General features: G+C 40.2%; 1 protein-coding gene across 2 annotated transcripts in view; it reads left to right on the top strand.

The window, feature by feature from the left end:
* The window catches only part of SRGAP2 (SLIT-ROBO Rho GTPase activating protein 2), a 249,053-nt gene that overhangs the window by 124,549 nt on the left and 102,327 nt on the right, over positions 1-22,177 (top strand). Inside the window, exon 4 of one of the 2 annotated variants that reach the window (XM_025374780.1) lies at positions 5,466-5,628. The exons of the other annotated variant lie outside the window; for it this stretch is intronic. Within the exon in view, the coding sequence (XP_025230565.1) occupies positions 5,466-5,628 (163 nt within the window). The remainder of the gene's footprint in view (positions 1-5,465; positions 5,629-22,177) is intronic. 2 annotated transcript variants of the gene reach the window in all.

Here is a 22,177-nt window from a genome sequence, read left to right as displayed (position 1 = left end):
GAAGGCTGTGCATTTTCAGCAGGCAGCAATCTTGGCCCTGGCCCAGAGCCGGGTGAGAAGCTTGTTGGAAATTGATGAAAGCTGAGCCCTAGTTTGTTTGGAAATAAAAATAATAATATTTCTTCACATTTGTATAGTGCTGAACTGTTGGCATAGTTCTTTTGCATCCATCATTTCATTTGATCCACACAACAGCCCTGAGAGGTGAGCAACTTAGAGACTATTGACCCAAAAGGAAACACACCTCATTATAGCAATGCAGAAGCTCAAGCTATATTCCAGCAATGCCAGTCTCATGCCATGCATTCCATCTGCACAGCCATGAACATAGCAATTATTAATTAAATGGCACCTTAGGTCAGGAGAGCTTCCAGGAGTTTACAACTATACTTTGAAGATCTTTAAGGAGTGAGATGTATACCAACAGGGCATGTGTCCATTTTATAGATGAGATGATCAAAACCAAACAGAGGGAATATGGAAAAGAACCATAATAGAGAGGCCAACTTGGACCTTTATGGACTTGGCTCTTCGCCATGGATATTTTAGAGAAATCCCTTTAAGCGCTTGTTGCTAAGTTTGTTGAATGTCCATAAATAGTCCAAGTTGAGGGAGAAAAGCTGGGCTAATGTCTTCGAAGCTAATGATTCAACTGTGCAGGTTTATCTCTTTCAGTGCATTTACAGTGATAATGTCTTCGGCAGATGTACAGGCAGCCTGTGACTTTCCAGGTCTCCTTTCTTTTGACTCCAGAGTCATTCCTTCTAAAGTACAGTATGATGTTTTCTTGATCTTCCTCCTGAAAAAAATTTTAAGAAAAATACTCCTAGATATTTTGTCTGCTTTTTAGGGATTAGTTTTTGAGGAGGTTTGCAGCTGTTCAGCACATTCCTAAGGGATGCAGACCCTTTCCTTTAAAGGCCCAAGTATTATACAACCTAAGGCTCTGGGGGTGGGGAAAGTAAAGAGACTGTGCAAACAAATGATAGATGGAAAAGATATAAAGACAAATTTCAATCTCCTAACCAAACGAAGTTCCCTTGGCTCCAGCGATCCCAAATAAAATGAGGCTGCAAAGCTTCTGGAGCAGGAAACCACTCTAGCAGAGCCTTAATATGCTCCCTATGAAATCACGTCTCATTGCCTTGCTTATTTTCCAGCCTGAAGTGTGTTTCATCTTTGTTCGTGTTGGCTGGGAAAATTGTCTGTATATTTGTGATCCCCTCCTCCCACTTTCTACCTTACTTGCCCTACCACCACCCAAAAATAAATAAATGAATTAATTAAAACACCTCAGTTGAAAGGAAGAATATGTCTGAGAAAGCTTACAGACTCAAAGGACCAGAAATATTGTGTGAAAAGCTGCATTAATAGTAGGAGAGGCTGAGAATTCCTAGAAGAAACAGACAACAGCATCTAGTGCTGGTTTTTTAAGCATAGACTCCTTTCTTAAAATAAAAGTCTTGCATAGAGCCTGAATATATGAAAAAGATCAAAGCAGTATTTTTATTGGTATAAATCTACTTTTAAAGTACAAATTTATAGAGTACTTATTATACCATCAGTCAATGAGAACAATGAGGCTGTTTTCATGAACTAAAAATATTGAGATCAGGATTATGAATCAGTTACAGTTTTATATTCATTTCAGCATCTGGTTTTGGTTTAGGTAGCCCAATATCAAGAAAATTCTGATTAGCATAGATGAGTTATTGTAATCTTGAGCTTTAAACTGATTTAGACGGAAAAAAGAAGATATTTTTGTTTTAAAGTTGAGTCATTATCATCACCTAGCAGCTATTCCCCTTCATAAATATTAATTGGATAAGCCCCAACATGTATAATAGGCATTGCAACAACTGACAATGAGATGGTATGATATTAAGCATGTTGATTTTCACTACCCAACCACAGTCTAACATGAACCCAGCCTAGGCCCTTGAGCCTTCTATGGCATGTGATTAAACCTTGCTGCTGTGTGTCAAGTTATAGGCTCACCTGTACAGCTTTATTGGAGGAGGTGCACATAGGCTTGAATGAAAAAATAAGCCTATGCAAAAGCTACATGTATTCTAATCAATAGCATATTGTTCAGAAGTTCCAAGGCATACAGTGATTCTTTCTTCCAGGGTTTGCATAAAACAATGCTAGCAGCCTGCGAGACATTGCGGTGGTATCTAATGCAGGGAAACTGGGTCCTAGGTCTCTTGCTCATGTCAATAAGAGTTGCTCATATGAATGGATGTGTCACCATTTTTTAAATTGAAATGTGATTTTCTGCTAATTCCAGAGTGTCTCAGAACACAGTTTAAAAGCTCCTGCTCACTGAAACCAATACTAATACTGTAACTATTGCACAAAATGCTGTAAGAATAGAAATAAATACATGTGGTAAAAGTACTTGTAGCACCTTGCAAGTTCTATTTTCTTTTTTTTTCTTTTGTTTTGAGACGAAGTCTTGCTCTCACCCAGGCTGGAGTGCAGTGGCATGATCTCAGCTCACTGCAACCTCCGCTTCTGGGGTTCAAGTGATTCTCCTGCCTCAGCCTCCCAAGTAGCTGGGATTACAGGTGTGCACCATCCTCACCCAGGTAATTTCGTATTTTTAGTAGAGATGGGGTTTTGCCATGTTGGCCAGGCTGGTCTCGAACTCCTGACCTCAAGTGATCCACCGCCTTGGCCTCCCAAAGTGGTGGGATTACAGGCGTGCGCCACACCTTACAAGGTCTTAATAAAACTTATTAGCATTAAGTGATAAGGCATTTCATTTTAAAAGATTTCTACTGCCAGCTATCCTCTTTATTGACCCACCTTTGTTCACTCATCCTTTCTTTTGAGGACACCCTGGGGATATGTGCTCTGCATCCTTTCCCATGGTGTTAGGTTGGTTTTGCCCCCTCTGCTTCCTCTTTTGATCTGTAGTCTACCTTTCTGAGCTAGCTGGCCCTTTGTCTGTACTGCCATTAAAGTTCTATTTTACTATAGGTCTTTCTTTGTCTCCCTTACTATATTGCAGCATTCGTACTTTTATAACCACTAAATCCCCTAACACCATGCCTTGTTCATTTAAGATACAAATGTTTGTACATTTGTGGAATTGAATTGTGGCATCATTTGTGTGTATGTAAAGTGCTATAGGGAAAGAACCTGTATAGACCCCCCCCCATCCATGTTTTCCTTTAAGAAACAGATTTAAACCAATTGTCAATGTAAAGTCTCATGAGATCTGCTCCTTTAAAAAGCATGCTTACTGAGGACATGGGTATCTTGCCGAGACACACCACTTGATTAAAATGTAGATTAGATTATTTAGAATTTTGTAACTGAGATCTAACTGGAATCATTTTGAAAGTTTTCTTGCAGTGGAAACATCAGATGCCATGGAATGCATGTGTTCAAATATCTTACCATTTTGAATTTAGGATTGTTTCCTGTTCACTTTTTTTTTTCCCAGATACTAAACATTTTGAAAGGAGTAAATTAATTATATGTCTCTCTTCCTCTCAGCTAGTATATTTTTGATTTCCATAGAAATCTTTCAGTTTCTCTCAAAAGGTAAGTGTTGTCACAGTGATTGGCTGTCTTAAGAGTTAGTGATTTTGGCTACAGAAGAGTGATGCCTGGGGCAGGGGGTGGGGACCTTGATACAGGTTTAGAATATTTTCAATTTGGACTCTAATATTAATTGGTTTGAAGTAACTTCTTGGTTTGGGTTAGACAGATATTTGATTTGTCTGATGTTTTCTGAAGTCCAGGTAGGTGTGGCATGATAATTTGTTAATAGTTTTTACTACGGAATTGGAAAAGCCTAAGTTGAACTTCACCCTTTACAAATCACAAAGTGCCTCGCCTTTAGTGCTGAATGGAGGCAGTACTGACTCAAGAACTAAGCTACTCTCAGCTCACTTTCTTTGTAGTAGCAGTTTGACTGGAGGGAGGAAGAGAGGAAAGAGGGAAAGAAACAGATCGTTATTATTTGCAGTGAATGAGAATACTTGCTTTGCAGTTATAGCTTGGTTTGAATTCTGGAATTGCCACTTTTTAGCTATATGACCTTGGGCAAAGTGTTTAAAAATGTTTAGTCCACTTTTCCTCATCTGCCAAATGTGGTTAATAACACCCACCTCATCAGGTAGTTGTGGGGTTTAAGTCAAACAACATATATAAAGGGCCCAGATACGTGTACAGTATCCCTTGATAAATAGTACTGCAAATTATCCCTACTTTTGTTTTTCTCCTTAAAGAAATCCAACTTCCAAATGTAGAACTTTCTGTTGCTTAAGTTGCTTAAGTTAGTCAATAATTCTTTTGGATCACAATGTTTTCATTAGAAATGAGCATCTAGGGCCAGGCGTGGTGGCTCACACCTGTAATCCCAGCACTTTGGGAGGCCAAGGTGGGTGGATCACTTGAGGTTGGGAGTTCAAGATCAGCCTGGCCAATATGGTGAAAACCCATCTCTACTGAAAATACAAAAATTTGCTGGGCATGGTGGCAGGCGCCTATAATCCCAGCTACTAGGGAGGCTGAGGCAGGAGAATCTCTTGAACCCGGGAGACAGAGGTTACAGTGAACCAAGATTGTGCCACTGTACTCCAGCCTGGGCGACAGAGTGAGACTTTGTCTCAAAAAACAAAAAAGGAGTACCTTGGTTTAGCACTTTACTGCTCCACTCAAGCTGTAGACATTTTAGGAACACATATGTTCAGGTATGGTTTGTGTTCTTGATTGTATGGGACATGAGATTATGGCTCAATAAATGAAATCAAAACTTCCTTAGATATGTTCTGTGGAACTCCAGAGTTTTCAGTAATGTTTTAATGGCATACGTCTCCAAAGTTGCCTTTATTAAATCCTACAATGGATAAATTTGTGGGCATTTTGTAGTGCTGTAGTGATTTTTGTCTCTAGACAAAATCTCTAACTTTGGTTTCTACCCTAGAGATAAACCAAATGACTTAGTGGCTAAAGTGATGGACTTCAGAATCACCTTAGACCTGGTCTAACCAGACAATGCAGAACTGTTGTTCTAGTCCCTGGCACCCTCTTACTTGTTGTGTTAGTCTTACTCGCTGTAGACAAGTGACAACCTCCGTGAGCTTCAGTTTTCTAATCAGTGGAAGGGGGATAATGGTAGTTCTTTTCTTACAATGAAATGATAGAGCTTAGATGAGATAATACGTATAACGTATTCACCAAGTTCTTAGAACATTGTAGGTGCCTGATAATCCTGTTTCTCCTTCTACATCCCCTCTTCCCCCTCTCTCCTTCTTGTCCTTATTTTCTCCTTTTTTCTCCACTGAGTTTTTAGAAAAGGAGAAAACTAGAGAGGTGAGCTTCAGGAAAAATATCTTTATTTCTGGATTGGCTTTGATTGCTGTGATTTTAGGACACGGACTATAGTTGTAGATGTTGCCCTGGCTGCGTATCAACAATGACTTCTTTTCCTTGATGTTTCTCCACAGGAAGGATCAGAATGTTCTCTCTCCAGTCAACTGCTGGAATCTCCTCTTAAACCAGGTGAAACGGGAAAGCAGGGACCACACCACCCTGAGTGACATCTACCTGAATAACATCATTCCTCGATTTGTGCAAGTCAGCGAGGACTCAGGAAGACTCTTTAAAAAGGTACAGAGATATTTCTAGTCACAGAGGTTCTTGGGTGGAGCAATGACATTCTTGAAATTCTATTAGGTATTATGTTGATTACCTGGGTGACAAAATTATCTGTACACCAAACCCCTGTGACATGCAATTTACCCATGTAACAAACTTGCACATATACCCCTTGAACCTAAAATAAAAGTTAGAAAGGAAAAATAAAAGAAATAATATCTTATTGGCCCACTTCATAGGCTTTCCACTAGTCATTCCCTACCACATACTTGTGGAGAAAAAAATATTTGAATTGGCATTCCTTTCTTCCTTTCTGAGCTGAATTAATAGTAGCCTTGGGAAAGGAACCATTTGCAAGGTACAAACCCAGGACTAGTACCATAATTTATAAGCTGCATCTATTAACAAAAACTGTGTTTTGGGAAGTTTCCTTAAAGTGATTTGTGAAGCTTTTGAGCTTAAGTGGCCAACAGTGTCATTTTATGTTTTCCTATTCTAGTTCATTTAGCAAACTCATATACGTTTATGTTTTTAGTTTAGTTTTCTTCCCAGGGTCTCATCTTGGCCAAGGTAAGCTCAAAAGTGTGGTTATTCTTATCGTGATATGTCTTTGTCTTTGGGTCTCTGAATGCTTTCGGAACTCAATTGTTATCATACTTCCTTGGGTATAGGTTGAACAATTTGACTAAGGAAAACTCAAAATAATCGTGATAATCTTAAGGAGCCAATTACCTGTCAATGATGGACCTAGCCTCTTGAAAACCCAGGAAGCTCTTTTCTAAGCTGTCTCAGCTTGAGCTCAAAGTGGAATCATTTATTCATGAGGTTTGGTTACAAACAGCGGTGAAGACCCCAGCCATTGTATATGATATGCCATGTCTACCATTCAAGCGTTGACATCCCCGGAAGACTTTTCAGAAGGCAAATAATCTTCCTATAAATTATAGGTAGAAAAAGGTGATAGAGGGCTATTTAGAATTCATCAGTTTCCAGGTGACAAAATCTATTATTAAAATTTGAAAGTGTGAGAGAAAAGACTGTAAACAGGATTGTAGTCAATACAGTCAAAGCTCTTGATCAGCTTTCCAGTTCTCAGTTAGGAAGTTTTCCAGATTTCACTAGATCTGGAATTAATACCCCATTTTTTTCTGTAATTACCAGCCTGATCAAATAACTGATTTGGAATCTTCCATCTACCCGATTGCATCCGTGAAGGTGCTTTCCCTGTGTCTTAGAGAGAGAATATTGAGGATACAATCATCTGTCGAAGAAAAGAAGACAGAGAAAGATAACTCCTCCCAGAGCTCACTGGCTATTTTTAGTAGCCCGGCTGTCCTGTGGTTGGGGCCACACCTCATTTCGGGGTGAGGGTACTTCTCACCATCTCCTCCATGGTTTCCAGCATCAGCTTCAGCTTGGTTGTCATTCATTTGAATTATTCTGCAATACTTCATGATGCATGTGTGTGACTAAAATTAAAACTTATTTAGGTGAAATTTTGACAGCTTGTCTCTATGACCTTGACAGCCACTTTTAGACTATCTCAAGAGGGAAAGGGCTTGACTGATAGTTTCCTCCTCCATTTTCTTTGTTCATCTGAGAAAACAACTTTTATAAGATCTCTTCACCTAGCTAGACTTCACCCAGTCTCTCAGCTCCCTTTTCTCCCAACCTTAGAAGGTTAGAGAAAAACCAAGCTGAGAGAATTTAATAGCCTCTCCAGATCTCAGAGTTGCTTATATTGAAGGCAGCCAGATATCAAAGCCACGAGTGTTCCTGACTCTTCAAGTGCCCCATGTATATTTCACCAAAGCACTAGGTACATGGCACGTATACAAGGTGTGGGGCGTATGACCTCCATGAAAAAAATTTGTCTGTGAATGATATTCTTAGCCATGCGCTCAGGGTTGACTTCCTTAAGCTGTGTATTACTATGCTAGAGTGCGAGGAAGAACTTATTTCTCACAGGACTGTTTATGTATTACATTTCACTGAAGAAAAGGATGCCTATCATAATTTAATAGCTATATGCATTTTCACAAACTGAATTCACACCTGTGTAACCAGCACCCAGATCAAGAAACAGAACATTTCTGTACCCTAGAAGCCCCCTCATACTCCCTTCGAGGCATCTCCCCACCCTAAATCCCCAAAGATAACAACTGTCTTGACTTTTAACAGCAGACATTAGCTTTGCTTGGTTTCATACTTTATATAAGTAGAATTGCACAGTATGTACTCTTTTTTGTCTAGTTTCTGTCAATATTATGTTTGTGAGATTTATTCATACTGTTGTGTATAGTTACAGATCATAGGAATTTCTCTTGATCTTTGTATCAATTAAATTGTAGTTGATTAGACTATGGATCAATTAAATTATAGTTGATTAGAGACATTCTAATGATTACTATCCCACAGCATTAATAATTTCTTTTCTCCTTCCCTTGGGGGGGTTCCCATGTAGGCAGAAAACTCTTAAGTTAGGAGCCGGTTGGCAGATCATAAAAATAGATTCAGCCAAGCACCGTGGCTCATGCCTATAATCCCAACAACTCAGGAGGTCAAGGTGGGAAAAATGCTTGAGGCCAGAAGTTCAAAAACAACCTGGGCAATATAACAAGACCTTGTCTCTAAAAAAATTTAAACAGTTAGCTGGGCATAGTGGCCTGTGCCTGTAGCCACAGCTACTTGGGATGCTGAGGCGGGAGTATTGCATGAGCCCAGGTGTTTGAGGATGCAGTCAGCCGTTATCATGCCACTGCACTCCAGCCTGGGCAACAGAGTGAGACCCTGATAGTTTGAGGATGCAGTGAGCTGTAATCATGCCACTGTACCCCAGCCTGGGCAACAGAGAGAGACCCTGACTCTTAAAAAAAAAAAAATTGATTCATTCTATTTTGGCTGGGTAAAGAGCCTTTCTGCTTTCTAGTAATGGGCAAAGAAACATTCTTCATACCCCACCCCAGATTTTTAACCTCTTTTGTTTAGAGTGTTGTTGCACATGAAGAATTAGAATCCTACTGGTTAAGATAGTATCAGATAAGAGTCCTAAGGAATATCCTCAGCCATTCTATAGTTACATGAATCTTCCCCGGGATTTACTTTGTGCTATCAGAGGAGACACCTTTTCCAAGTGACCGTTTCTCTTGGGCCTAGCTCTGCTATTAACTCTGAGACCTTGGACAATGACTTCTTTTTGTGCCTCAGTTCCCTAAACTTTAAAAAAAGAGTGTGGTCTATATGATCTCCATGGTGCCTTCCAAATCCAGGATACCACCATTCTGTGACGATAAGGGGATTTTACACTGGGAGCTTCCTTCCAGTTGTTAGGTTACCTTTGTTAAATTGTGATAGGTAAATTGTAATCCCACAGATAAGGACAAACAAAAGTGGATATGGGTGTGGAGAGGGCTAGCTTAAGCAAATGAAGACCAAATTTCTTGAAAAATGAAGCATTACTTCAGGTGCTGATATCTACAATGTCAGCAACCAAGAAATACCAAATGGGGATCCAAATATATAAAATAGATATGTTTTACTGGTAAATTTGGTTCCAGTGGCAAAAGGAGCCATTTCTCTGGGGACTTAGGCTTAGAAAAGATACCTTAATTTCTGGTATGGCTGTACACACCTGTGCTTTATGTGAATTTGAGTCTATTTGTCACTAGCCAAAGTCAACATTTTTAAAAATCTTGTTTTAATGTATAAAACTTAAGGATTCACTGAAAACATTATAATAGAAGTCATTATATTTTGAACCTGTATGTGCCAGGTATTGTGTTAAGCACTTTATATGTATTATCTCCTTTAATCCTTACCATAATTTTATAAGGTAGTTACTATTGTTATCATCGATGTTTTGTGAAGGAAGAAACTATGGCTTAAAGAGATTAAGCAGGCCAGGCACAGTGGCTCAAGCCTGTAATCCCAGCCCTTTGGGAGGTCGAGGTGGGAGGATCACTTGAAGCAAAGAGTTCAAGACCAGCCTGGGCAACATAGCAAGACTGTCTCTACCCACCTCCCCCCTCCCCCCAAAAAAATTAGCTAGGCATGATGGTACACACCTGTAAGCCTAGCTAGCTAGGAGGCTGAGGCAGGAAGGATCACTTGACCCCAGAGGTTTGAGGCTGCAGTGATCTATAATCATGCCACTGTACTCTAGCCTGAGTAACAGAGCGAGACCCTGTCTCTTTAAAAAACAAACAAACAAACAAACAAACCAGAGGGCTGGGCGCGGTGGCTCCACGCCTGTTATCCTAGCGCTTTGGGAGGCCAAGGTGGGCAGTTCACCTGAGGTCAGGAGTTCAAGACCAGCTTGGCCAACATGGTGAAACCTCGTCTCTACAAAAATACAAAAATTAGCCAGGCAAGATGGCCAGTGCCTGTAATCCCAGCTACTCGAGAGGCTGAGGCAGGAGAATCACTTGAACCCGGGAAGCAGAGGTTGCAATGAGCAGAGATCATGCCATTACACTTCAGCCTAGGCAACAGAGCGAGACTTCGTCTCAAAAAACAAAAAAAAAAAAAAAAAAAAAGGAGAGAGAGAGATTAAGAAAAATGAAATGAAGCTAGTGTTTAACTCCAGTCACCTGGCTCTAGAATCCAACATTTTCATCTACATACTGTATTAGGATTCTCTAAGTATGTTGTGCAGAGAAGAGAAAATCCTAGATTTTCTCTTTTTCATTGAATTCAGATATCTCACTTATAGAATTAACCTAATTTTTTCTTTTGCACATAAACCTTCAAAGGGTATGGAGATGTTGAACATCAACATTGGATTGTTTTTCCTACCTGGGGTTGGGGCAGGCAGCTGGAAGTTGGGAATGAAATAGGGCAGCATGTTTACACTCCCCAGGGGCAAAATATCTCTGCCCCCTGTAAGAGGGAAACAAGGACTCATTAAATGTGAGAGCTGGCCCAAAATCTGACTCACAGCTAATTTAGCTAATTTAGGGATGTCAGGGTGGCTGCACAATTGGCCCCTCTATGGTATTGAACCCCCTTAAGGGATGCTCCTTGCTAGCCCTCTGGTTTGTGGTAAGGTCTGCTGGGACTATTTTACATTTTGCATGAAGCCATGTTGGAGATTCTTTTAGCTAAATATAACATCTGGAGAAAGTAGCCTCCTGTCCACAGCTTAAAAACAGACTGACTTTGTCTAGGACTCCAGGGAAAATTGAGCCCGTTTGGTGCTCCTGACATCTCCTTTCATGTAATGAAAGCTCAGTCTGTCTAACCTCTGTTGGAACCAGGGTTTGGGCAAATATTATTGCTGCCACCTTCATTTGTTTAATGCGGTGGCTTCAAAAACCATGCCCAAAAACTGCCAAGTTTGGCTCCCATCTGCCTGTGGTCTCCGTGAGGGGCATGTTCTAAAGAAGCCCACCAAGAACAGAAATAATTTTTCCCACTTGCTCAGTTTAAACTGAAATAAACTTGAGTGTGCTTTTTCCTACAGCAGAGAGGATAATCCTGTTTTCTCTTTTTACTTAGCTGGAACACACTAAAAGTACCTCTGACTTTGCTTTCTCAAATCACTGTTTCTAGCCTTTCACAGCTGCTCACACTTAAGCTTGGAAGCTGGTCAGTTCAGACAGTGCTAAGACTCAGTTGCATCCTTGTTTTTACAGCACTGCAGTGAACTGTACTCCTGTTTTACTGTTAGGACTCTTAAGTTTCTATGGCAAAAACTTAGGTTAAATTGAAAAAGCCAAGTCAGATTCCCTGTAGACCAGTAGCTTTCAACTTTGCCTGAGCATGAAAGTTACTTGGGGAGTTTTAAAAAAATCTTTGTGACCTTGAATAAACAAAGGTTTCTTAGGATATAAAAAGCATGAACTATAAAATTTTATAAAGGATAAATCAGACTTCCTCAAGTCTTGGACTTTTGTTCTTGGAAAGACTTTATTTACAAAATGAAAGACAAGACGCAGACTATGAGAAAATACTTGTAATGTGTATCTGACAAGGACTTATATCAGAATATAGAATAAAGAACTCTGAGAACTCAGTAATAAGACAAACTGCCCAAATTTTTTAAAATGGAAAAAGGTTTTAATGAACATTTCACTAATAAAAATATATAAATGGCTAATCAGCACATGAAAATATGCTGAATATCATCAGTCATGATGGAAATGCAAGTTAAAACTGTAAGAAGATATACCATACGTTCACTAGGATGGTTAAAATGAAAACATCTGGCAATACCAAGTGTTAAGGAAGTTGGCCAGAACCCTCATTTGTTGCTGGTGAGAGTGTGAAAATGGTACAACCACTTTGGAAAATAGTGGCAGTTTCTTATGACATTAAATATGTACTTGTCATATGACCCAGTAATTCCAGGTATTTATAGGCATCTACCCAAGAGAAATAAAAGCATATGTGTAAACAGAGACTTGCATCTGAATATTCATAAAGTTTTGGGATAGGCTGAGTAATGCCCTCCTCAAAAAAAAAAAAAAAAAAAAAGAGGTGCATATTCTAACCTCTGGAACCTGTGAATGCTACCGTATGCATGTAATACTTTGCAGATATGACTAATTTGAGGATCTTGTGATGGGGATATTATGCTTGATTAGCCAGGTGGGCCCTAAATGCAATCACAAGTATCCTCATAAGAAGGAGATTACAGATAAAAGAGAGGAAGGTCATGTGATAGAAGCAGAGGGAAGCAGAGTCATAGAGAGAGGATGCTATGCCACTAACTTTGAATATGGAGGAAATGGCCATGAGCCAATGAATACAGCTCTAGATGCTGGAAAAGACAAGGAAATGGATTCTTCCTGAGAGCCTCTGGAGCAGAAGCAGCCCTGCTGACACACTGGTTTCAGCCCAGTGAAATTGGTTTTGGAGTTCTGACCTCCAGAACTCTAAGAGAACAAATGTATGTTGTTTTAAGCCACCATGTTTGCAGTAATTTGTTACAGCTGCCTTAGGTACTTTATTCATAATAGCCCAAACTGGAAACAACCCAAATGTCCATCAACAGATGAATGGAAAAACATATTGTAGTGTATCCATATATTAATACTACTCAGCAGTAAGAAGGGAAATGCTGATACAATGTAAATGAGGTCAAAAAACATTATGTTGATAAAAAGAAGCCAAGCACAATGAGTACATTCTGTATGATTCCATTTCTTTTTTTTTTTTTTTTTTTTTTTTTGAGACGGAGTCTCGCTCTGTCGCCCGGGCTGGAGTGCAGTGGCCGGATCTCAGCTCACTGCAAGCTCCGCCTCCCGGGTTCACGCCATTCTCCGGCCTCAGCCTCCCGAGTAGCTGGGACTACAGACGCCCGCCACCTCGCCCGGCTAGTTTTTTGTATTTCTTAATAGAGACGGGGTTTCACCATGTTAGCCAGGATGGTCTCGATCTCCTGACCTCGTGATCCGCCCGTCTCGGCCTCCCAAAGTGCTGGGATTACAGGCTTGAGCCACCGCGCCCGGCCGTATGATTCCATTTCTATAAAATTTTAGAAAAGACAAATCTGATCTATAGTGATAGAGAATAGATCATTGATTGATTGCCTTGGGGGCAGGATGGGGATGAAGGATTGACTGCTAAGGGACACGAGGGGATTTGTAGGGTTTTTATAGCCTACATTATATAACATTTTAAATGATGCTTTATAACATTTTTATAATGTTACATAATCTTGATCATGGTGGTACGTTAGACAGAATTTATCATATTATACACTTAAAATGTGTACATTTTATTATGCAAATTATGCCTCAATAAAGTTGATCTAATTTAAAAAACACCCATGCCAAGACCCTACCTCAGCACAATTGAGTCCAGAGTCTGTGGAATAGGGCCTGGGTGATTGTTGCCTACAGCCAGGACTGAGAATCCCTGCTGCAGTGTTTTCCATCTTGGGGAAACTGCAGAGCACAGAGAATATCTGATGCCCTAAGATCCTGTCTAACTGTATGTGAGCCATGTTTGCTTCTGCAACAGACAGTGTTAAAGCATCTAGGCTAGTTTCTCTGGGCAACCCATTGTGGTTTCCTGCTTTATTCTTGGAGGGTGATGAAGGGTGAAGTTAGCTTCAGATAAATAAATCTGGTGACAAAGGGTGAATCTGGCTGCCTTCACACTGCAGGAAGTGGGGAATGCATGAAGAGTGCTGAGGAAGGAATGTAAGAGGCTCAGTTAATACTTTTCCCCAGGGCCCTGGAGATGTTAAACATGTCCTTTTGCCATTAGTGAATCAGTCACAAGAGAATTGCCACAACAGTCAGATTTCTTTTGGCACCGAGGAAATGAATCTGGTAGTTAAAAAGGATAAAGGAGATTTAAAACTAAAAGCAGTGCATGTTACCTATCTGTTTGGTATCCCTTTGGACTGGGATAGGATTTCCTATGGTGTGTTTTGAGTCCAGCTGTTTGGCATGTGTGAGGAGAGTGAATAATGATACTGTGAGAAGGCATGTTGGGTGGTGTGATGGTCATAAATAAGAAGAGAAGAAGTGACCCACAATGCTGTTATAGTTGAATGTCCCTGGTAGGTGCTGTTGATTGAATGAATGGAGAAAAAGAATGGTTTTCCAAAGGTTGTGTCCCTGTGCTCTGCCCCATTAAGAAAGGGTTTAACTCTTTGGGAGAAGGCGTAGATGAGTGATTTAACCCTCCTTCCCTTCCCCGTCCACCATATCCCTCCTGCTCCTCTGAACTCAGTATCTGTTATTGGACTGAATTTCCTCCACATTATAGCATGGTCACTAACAGTGTTTGCACAGTGCTTTACAGACAGCTGTTCCAGTTGCCCAATTTATCTTGTTGGTAGCAAAAATCTGTTCTAATTAATTGAGCTTTATTCTCTCATATCTGATGAAAAGATCCTCTTTGGAGAAAAGAATAGGATGTGAAACTGAGCTTATTTGAGTAGGGAATGGAAAGCTGCCAGCTACTTCAAAGGTATCTCTGCTGATAAGGGGCATCAGGTTTGCTGCCAAAGCCAACACCAAGGGGAGCTTTGCAGCTAGTGCTGTTGGGGGTGTTTTAGCTTTGGTTTCTGTGACACTGGGTCAGCAGCATCTGTGTGCTCTCCCTTGAGGCTGCTCTCTGGGTGGTCCAGGCTTTTATTTGGACTTAGGAAGGTGCAGCTCAAAGGGATTGCGTGCATCAAAGATGTCTGTAGTCTTTTGCTTAGGTTAGTTTGTGTGTTTGCCTTTTTGGTATTTTAGTTCTTAGGTATCTGCCTTTTCTAAAAGAGCTCAAGGTGCTATATTTAGAACTTTCAAAGGTATAATAGTACTTCAATTTGTATAAATCAAAGGATTATTAAGGGAATCTAAAGAAGAGGAATGGAATATGGGAAATGGAATATGGGAAAGAGAGATGCAGTAGACGAAAAATAAAAGTGTCCATATGCAACCTTGTATTGGAATACTACCCTAAATTAGGAGATTATACCGTCAATGAGTATTTTAGTGAATACCGTATACACAGCATTATGCTGCTAGGTGCTTAAAATAGCTTGAAAATCAAATTGAGGAGTAAGATTTGCCTCCCAAGGAAGCTTTGGGTCTTTGGTTTATTTAGGTCTTTCAAAACTTTCTGTGGGATGATGATGACAAAATAATAATAGTAACCTTTTGTAAAATTCACACTGTGAATACCTCCCACTGTAGTAGGCCCTAGATGTGTATTTTCTCTGAACCTTTCATCTGTTTTTGCAAAGTTTTTTTCCTAAACTATTTATGAAAGTTAAAATACTTAGAGAAAATACACATATTATAAAGTGTACAGCTCAATGAATTTTTACAAATCAAACACAACTATGTAATCACCCAGATGAAGAATGTTACTAGTATCCCCTGAACCCTCCTTCTCTCCACTTCAAGTCATTACTCTCTGAAGGGTAACCATTATCATGACTTCTAACACAATATAAGTATTTGCCCATTTTTAAAAATTTGTTTATGTAAATGGAATCAGATAATTTTTTTCAACAATTTAAATATGTAATTCTTTTGTCTTCTGGCATCCATTATTTCTGATAAGAAATCAGCTGTGGTTCTTAGGTTCTTATTATTGCTTACTTGTGTGTAATATATCATCTTTTTGTTTGTTTGTTTTAAAGAGGTGGAGTCTGTGTTCCCCAGCCTGGAGTCCTGTGGCATGATTACAGCTCACTATAGACTCGAACTTCTGTGCTCAAGCAATCCCAGTCCTTCCATCTTGGCCTCCCAAAGTGGTGGGATTACAGGCTTGAGCTGCCGTGCCCAGCCCTTCTTTATTTGGCTGCTTCCAATATTTATTCATTGTCTTTGGTTTTTAGTACTTTGACTACTATAAGAGTGTAAGTGTGGTTTTCATTGTATTCATTTGGCTTGGATAAATATAATATTCAGACAATCCCTGATCTGTCAAATATCTAATTTGTAGAAATTATAGGAAAAATATCAGATTTTTGCTCAACTTAAGAAAAAATGTTGGCAAATATTTTTTTCTGTCCCCTCTCCTTCCTGCTTTGCTTTGATATCAATTGCATGTATGTTAGACTGCTTGATTCAGTCCCACAGCTTGTTGATGTTCTGTCCATTTTTTTCAAATTTTTGTTTTCTGTATGCCTTAGTTTAGATGATTTCTAAAGTTTGCCAATTTGGCTGAGCGTGGTGGCTCACACCTGTAATCCCTGCACTTTGGGAGGCCAAGGCGGGTGGATCACTTGAGGTCAGGAGTTCGAGACCAGCGTGGCCAACATGGTGAAACCCCTTCTCTACTGAAAATACAAAAATTAGCTGGGCGTGATGGTACGTGCCTGTAATCCCAGCTACTCAGGAGGCTGAGGCAGGAGAATCACTTGAACCCGGAAGGTGGAGTTTGCAGTGAGCTGAGATTGCGCCACTGCACTCCAGCCTGGATGACAGAGCGAGACTCCATCTCAAAACAAACAAACAAAATACCAGTTCTTTCTTTTGTTCATCTAAGATGCTATAAATGCCATCCAATGCATTTTTTTATTTCAGGTGTGTGTGTGTGTGTGTGTGTGTGTGTGTGTGTGTGTGTGTGTATATATATATATTTTTTTTTTTTTTCTTTGAGATGAAGACTCACTTTGTCACCCAGGTTGGAGTGCAGTGGTGTGATCATAGCTCATTGTACTCTCAAACCCTTGGGCTCAAGCGATCCTCCCACCTCAGCTTCTCATGTGTCTGAGACTACAGGTGTGTACCATCATGCTTAGCTAATTTTTTTAGAGATGGGGTCTCGCCGTGGTGCCCATGCTAGACTTGAACTCCGGGGCTCAAGTGATCCTTCCCCTTCAGCCTCCCAATTATTGTATGGATATTTTTAAAACATAGTTGGTACTTACTTAAAACTTCTTGTCTGCTATTTTTAACATTGACATTATCTCTAGGTCTGTTTATTGATTTTTCCTTTTGACCATGAATCACATTTTTTTACATGCCTATTAATCATTTATTGCATATTGGACATTGTAGATAATATATCATAGAAACTCTAGGTGTACTTATCTTCCTCTGAAGAGTATGAAGTTTTATTCTAGGAGGCTATTAAATTACTGGTTGATCACCTTGAACTTGTGGGGGCTTGGCTTTATACTTTGTTACAGTGGGTATATTTTGGTTTTCCCTTCATCTTAGAATATACTATATACTTAAGGCATGGCCTTTCTGGGGTTTCCATGGGAAGCCCAAGATGTTTATCAAGCCTGTCTAACTTGGCAGGCTTTGAGTGCCAAATTCTATCTTCCCTACAATGGACAGTACCTAAGACGACCAACTATCCTGTTTGCCTTGGGCTGAGGGGGTTCCTAGGACATGACACTTTTAGTTTTATCTGGTAAACTGTTGATGGCATTTGGGTAGTTTTCAGTTTGAGGCTATTATGTGTGTTATAAATAATGCTGCTATGAACATTATTTTGGGAAGTTATTCTTTCCAATGTATGGTTCAACCTGGTCACAAGCCAGGCTTTAAGAATAGTGAATTCAAAACCTTTTCTCTCTCTTTGTCTTTCTTTCTCTTTCTCTCCCTCCTCTGTCTGCCTCTCTCCCTCCCCCTCTTCTTTCTCCCCTTCCGCCTTCCCTTTCCTCTCCTCTCTCTTTCCTTTTCATCTTTCCTTCTCTGTCTCCTTGTTTCCTCCCTCCCTTCCTTTTTTCTATTCTTTTGAATAATCTTTTAAATTTTATAGTAGATGTATGTTACAGAAAATTTAAAAATACAGAAAGTAAAAATATGATTTTAAAAACAGATTTATTGTACATACTATTTTGTAATCTACTGCTTTAGTCAAGACCTTCTTTATATTTCAACAAACTTTTGTCTCATCTCATACCCAGCCCATGTAAAGATTTCATTAATTACCCTAAAAATCTCTTTGACAACTAGTTTGTTGAAGCCAGTATCTAATACACACTAGTTTTCTGTCCCTTAAGTGTACTTTAATCTAGTATTGTTTTCTTTCCATGAAACTGATTTGTTGGCGAGACCAAGCCAGATGTCCTGCAAAATCTCCCATCTTCTAGATTTGTCTGGTTGTTTACTTGTGTTGTTAAGCTTCTGCCTGTATCCCATATTTCCTGTAAATTGGAAGTTGGTTCTAAAGGTCCAAGTGGATTCAAGTGACTTAAAATTCATAATAAGTAATGTTAGTACTTCATGTAGCATCAGAGCAGGAAGTACATAACACCTAGTTAGTCCACTGATAGTGATGCTAATATTGGCACCCTCCAGAATAGGGTGGTGATAGTCTGACCCTTCCATTTTCTAGTTACTTTTTTTTTTTTTTATCACATAATAGAAACCTGATTGTAAGGTGTTATTCATGGTGTCAGCCTACAAATATTGGGTGCCAGTTCAGTCATTCATCTGATAATTTTAATATCAGTTGATAATTTTAGACAAGTTACTTTTTGTCATCTCTGTACCTCCCTTACTTGACTGTAAGATGCCTCTCTGAGGCTGGGCGCAGTGGTTTATGCCTGTAATCCCAGCACTTTGGGAGGCGGAGGCAGGTAGATCACCTGAGGTCAGGAGTTTGAGACCAGCCTAACCACCATGGTGAAACCCCATCTCTACTAAAAATACAGAAATTAGCCGGGTGTCGTGGTGTATTCCTGTAATCTCAGCTACTCAGGAGGCTGAGGCAGGAGAATCACTTGAGCCTGGGAGGTGGAGGTTGCAGTGAGCCAAGATTGTGCTGTTGCACTCCAGCCTGGGTGACAGAGTGAAACTCCAACTCAAAAAAAAAAAAAAAAAAAAAAAAAAAACCAGATGCCTCTCTGAGAAAAGGAGAGGACTGTTAGTATAGCTCATAAGTCACCATGTAAATAGTAGTTTGTAAAAACGTATTAGTCTTGGGAGAAACCATGCACACGAATAGCGTGCAAGCTGACTAGGTATCAATTTGTTAGAATCACAGCAATAATTTTTTTTAAAAAAAGCATAATTCTAAATGAGTACTAACCATGCCTAGGGACACGTTAGGTGTTTTACATGTATTAACCTGTTTAATCTCATCACAACAACACTTTGAGATGAGTACTGGTTTTATCATCCACATTTGTAGATAAGAGCATGGGCAGGGGGTTTAAGCAATTTACTCAAGATTATACAGCTGGTTGATGGGAGAAATGGGATTCAAGCCTAGGCAGTTGGCTTCCCCTGATCTCTTCACATCATCATGCTCTGCTGCCTTGCGTGTAGGAAGGTGGCAGTCATATTGGTAAGCTAAAGAACCAGTGTTTGTGCAAGGAATTAATGGCTTATGCATTCTGCAGTCATACGTTGCTGTGCTTCTGTCAGGTCGGAATTTCCATTGTGCTATTCTGATTCTGCCTCTTGCCCAGCTTGTCCAGAGAGGGTAGGCACCTTTGATTTTAGCCTCCCTTGTTGCAGGACAGGCTTCTGTTGATTCTCCTATTTATCTTTGTCAAGACTTTTTCTTTGAATTCTTCCCTGCTTGTCTGAGCATGATTTTTATTTAAAGTGAGGACAAAATTTAAATTTTCCTTCTTTTGACACAGCATCTTCAGTTTTTTTCATTTTCATCTTCTTTCCTTGTAATACTGGACTTTCTCTGGTCTCTTAGTTTTTCTACTGGATCCTACCTTTCTTTGATTTTAAGCCCAGCCCTTGGGTTTTTTTGTTTTGTTTTTCTTTTTTTCCTTTTTCTCTGTTCTCTACAAATCATTTGGGTCTACATCCAGCTTTTCCCAGCATTTACTCAACATGAAACTTCCAGTTATAGATTAATTTGAATTCTTTGCACTAATTATTTAAAAGACCATAGGAACCTAGGAACCTCCCTTTTCATGGTCTCAAGAGCTCCCAGAATCATCCTCTTGGTAAGCTAAGCAGTTATTAGTAAGACCCAGGGACAGGACTGAGAAGTAACATCTTCCATTTTTATTTTAGTTTTCCTTTAATTTGGAAGCAAACAAACAAAAAACCCTTCAGCTTAGATTTTTCTCAATTGTTAAAGTGATACTGAGCTTCAGTTAAGGCTATGAAAGAAAAGAAAAAAAATTTTAAAAGTAGTAACATGTTTTTTCAAGATATTGTGGGAAAAACATAATAAAAAGAAAATAATAATTACTTGGAATCATGATTAACATTTTTATGTATTTCCTTCCAATCTTTTTTGTACCATTTTTTTAAAACATGAGAGTTACTTTGTATATTAAGCTTAGTGTAATTTTTTTCATTTAACATTTGGAGTAAGCATTTTTATCATGTCATCGCATCTTCTTTTTTTTTTTTTGAGACGGAGTCTTGCTGTGTCGCCCAGGCTGGAGTGCAGTGGCCAGATCTCAGCTCACTGCAAGCTCCACCTGCTGGGTTTACGCCATTCTTCTGCCTCAGCCTCCCGAGTAGCTGGGACTACAGGCGCCCGCCACCTCGCCCGGCTAAGTTTTTGTATTTTTTAGTAGAGACGGGGTTTCACCGTGTTAGCCAGGATAATCTCGATCTCCTGACCTCATGATCCGCCCGTCTGGGCCTCCCAAAGTGCTGAGCCACCGCGCCCGGCCGCATCTTCTTTTAAATGTTGCTTATATGGCCGGGCGCGGTGGCTCAAGCCTGTAATCCCAGCACTTTGGGAGGCCCAGACGGGCGGATCACGAGGTCAGGAGATCGAGATTATCCTGGCTAACACGGTGAAACCCCGCCTGTACTAAAAAATACAAAAAAACTAGCCGGGCGAGGTAGCAGGCGCCTGTAGTCCCAGCTACTCCGGAGGCTGAGGCAGGAGAATGGCGTAAACCCGGGAGGCGGAGCTTGCAGTGAGCCGAGATCCGGCCACTGCACTCCAGCCTGGGCGACAGAGCGAGACTCAGTCTCAAAAAAAAAAAATGTTGCTTATTTGATCGTAAAGCAGTCTGTATTCTGGCTGTCCCATAGCTTTTTCATATATTCCTTATGATTCTTTGGCTATGTTGTCTTTTTTGTTTGTTTGAGACGGAGCCTCACTTTCTCAGGCTGGAGTGCAGTGGCACGATCTTGGCTCACTGCAACCTCCGCCCCTCAAGTTCAAGTGATTCTTGTGCCTCAGCCTCCCAAGTAGCTGGGATTACAGTCATAGGCTACCACGTCCAGCTAAGTTTTTTGTATTTTTTTAGTAGAGATGGGGTTTCATCGTTTTGTCCAGACTGGTCTTTGACTCCTGAACCCAAGTGATCTGCCTGCCTTGGCCTCCCAAGTGCTGGGATTTCAGGCATGAACCACCACGACCAGCTGGCTGTTATCTTGACTCTCCCCTGGACTATGTTCTTGTACATCTAGAAGCAATTAAAAGTCTCATTGTTGTCTTTTTGGAAATCACTTGTTTTTAGGATGACTAGGTAGCCAGTGCTTTCATTTGGAAATACCCTACTTCCATTTAATATAAGGCAAGGAGAAAGGGTTTTTCCCTCTTCTGCTTTCCCTTTTTCTTCCTCTTCTGTCTTGCTCATTGTCTTTGAGCTTAGCTGAGAATCTGGGCCTCAGCGCTGTGCCTGAGCCTGGGCCCTGGCTGGCTCAGTGGAGTTCTTTCACCATACTGAGTTTCAGTTTCCTCATCTTTACACTAATGAAATTACTCATACCCTCACTGTTCCTTCTCAGAATGCTCTAGGCATCAGTAAAACCGGGGAACAAAGTGCTCTGCAAAGTTATGTTATGGTCAGATGGTGTCTGGTTGTGTTCATGTAGAAGAGCGTGTGTCTTGTGCCTTCTCCCAGCTAGGGTGGTCTTTGCAATCTCTAAGCTAATCTTTTTTAGCAGTGTGTTATCATATAGGATAGAAAGGAAATACAGAAAACAAACTGGGCGATCCAGTCTCCAGCTTTAATCATCTCTTCTCCAAAGCCAAGATAATCCAAGCCTTCTGCCCACATAAGCACTGCATCCCTTCCTGCCTTGCCTCTTCCCATGACCTTGTTTTCCTTTTGATGTTCATTTTGAGGGTGGAGAGTAGAAAAAGCATTATCTTTTTGCTGCTCTCAGAGTCAGTGGTCTTTCTGGACCTTTGAGTTCTCAGGCAAGGAAAACCACATAGTCTACCTGACCTTTCAGGGACTAAAGAAAAAAAAAAGTATTGCTTT

Source organism: Theropithecus gelada, chromosome 1 (assembly GCF_003255815.1).
Source record: "Theropithecus gelada isolate Dixy chromosome 1, Tgel_1.0, whole genome shotgun sequence".
Classification (NCBI taxonomy): domain Eukaryota; kingdom Metazoa; phylum Chordata; class Mammalia; order Primates; family Cercopithecidae; genus Theropithecus; species Theropithecus gelada.
The sequence above is the reverse complement of the archived record's forward strand: the minus strand, read 5'-3'. Positions and strand labels throughout refer to the sequence as shown.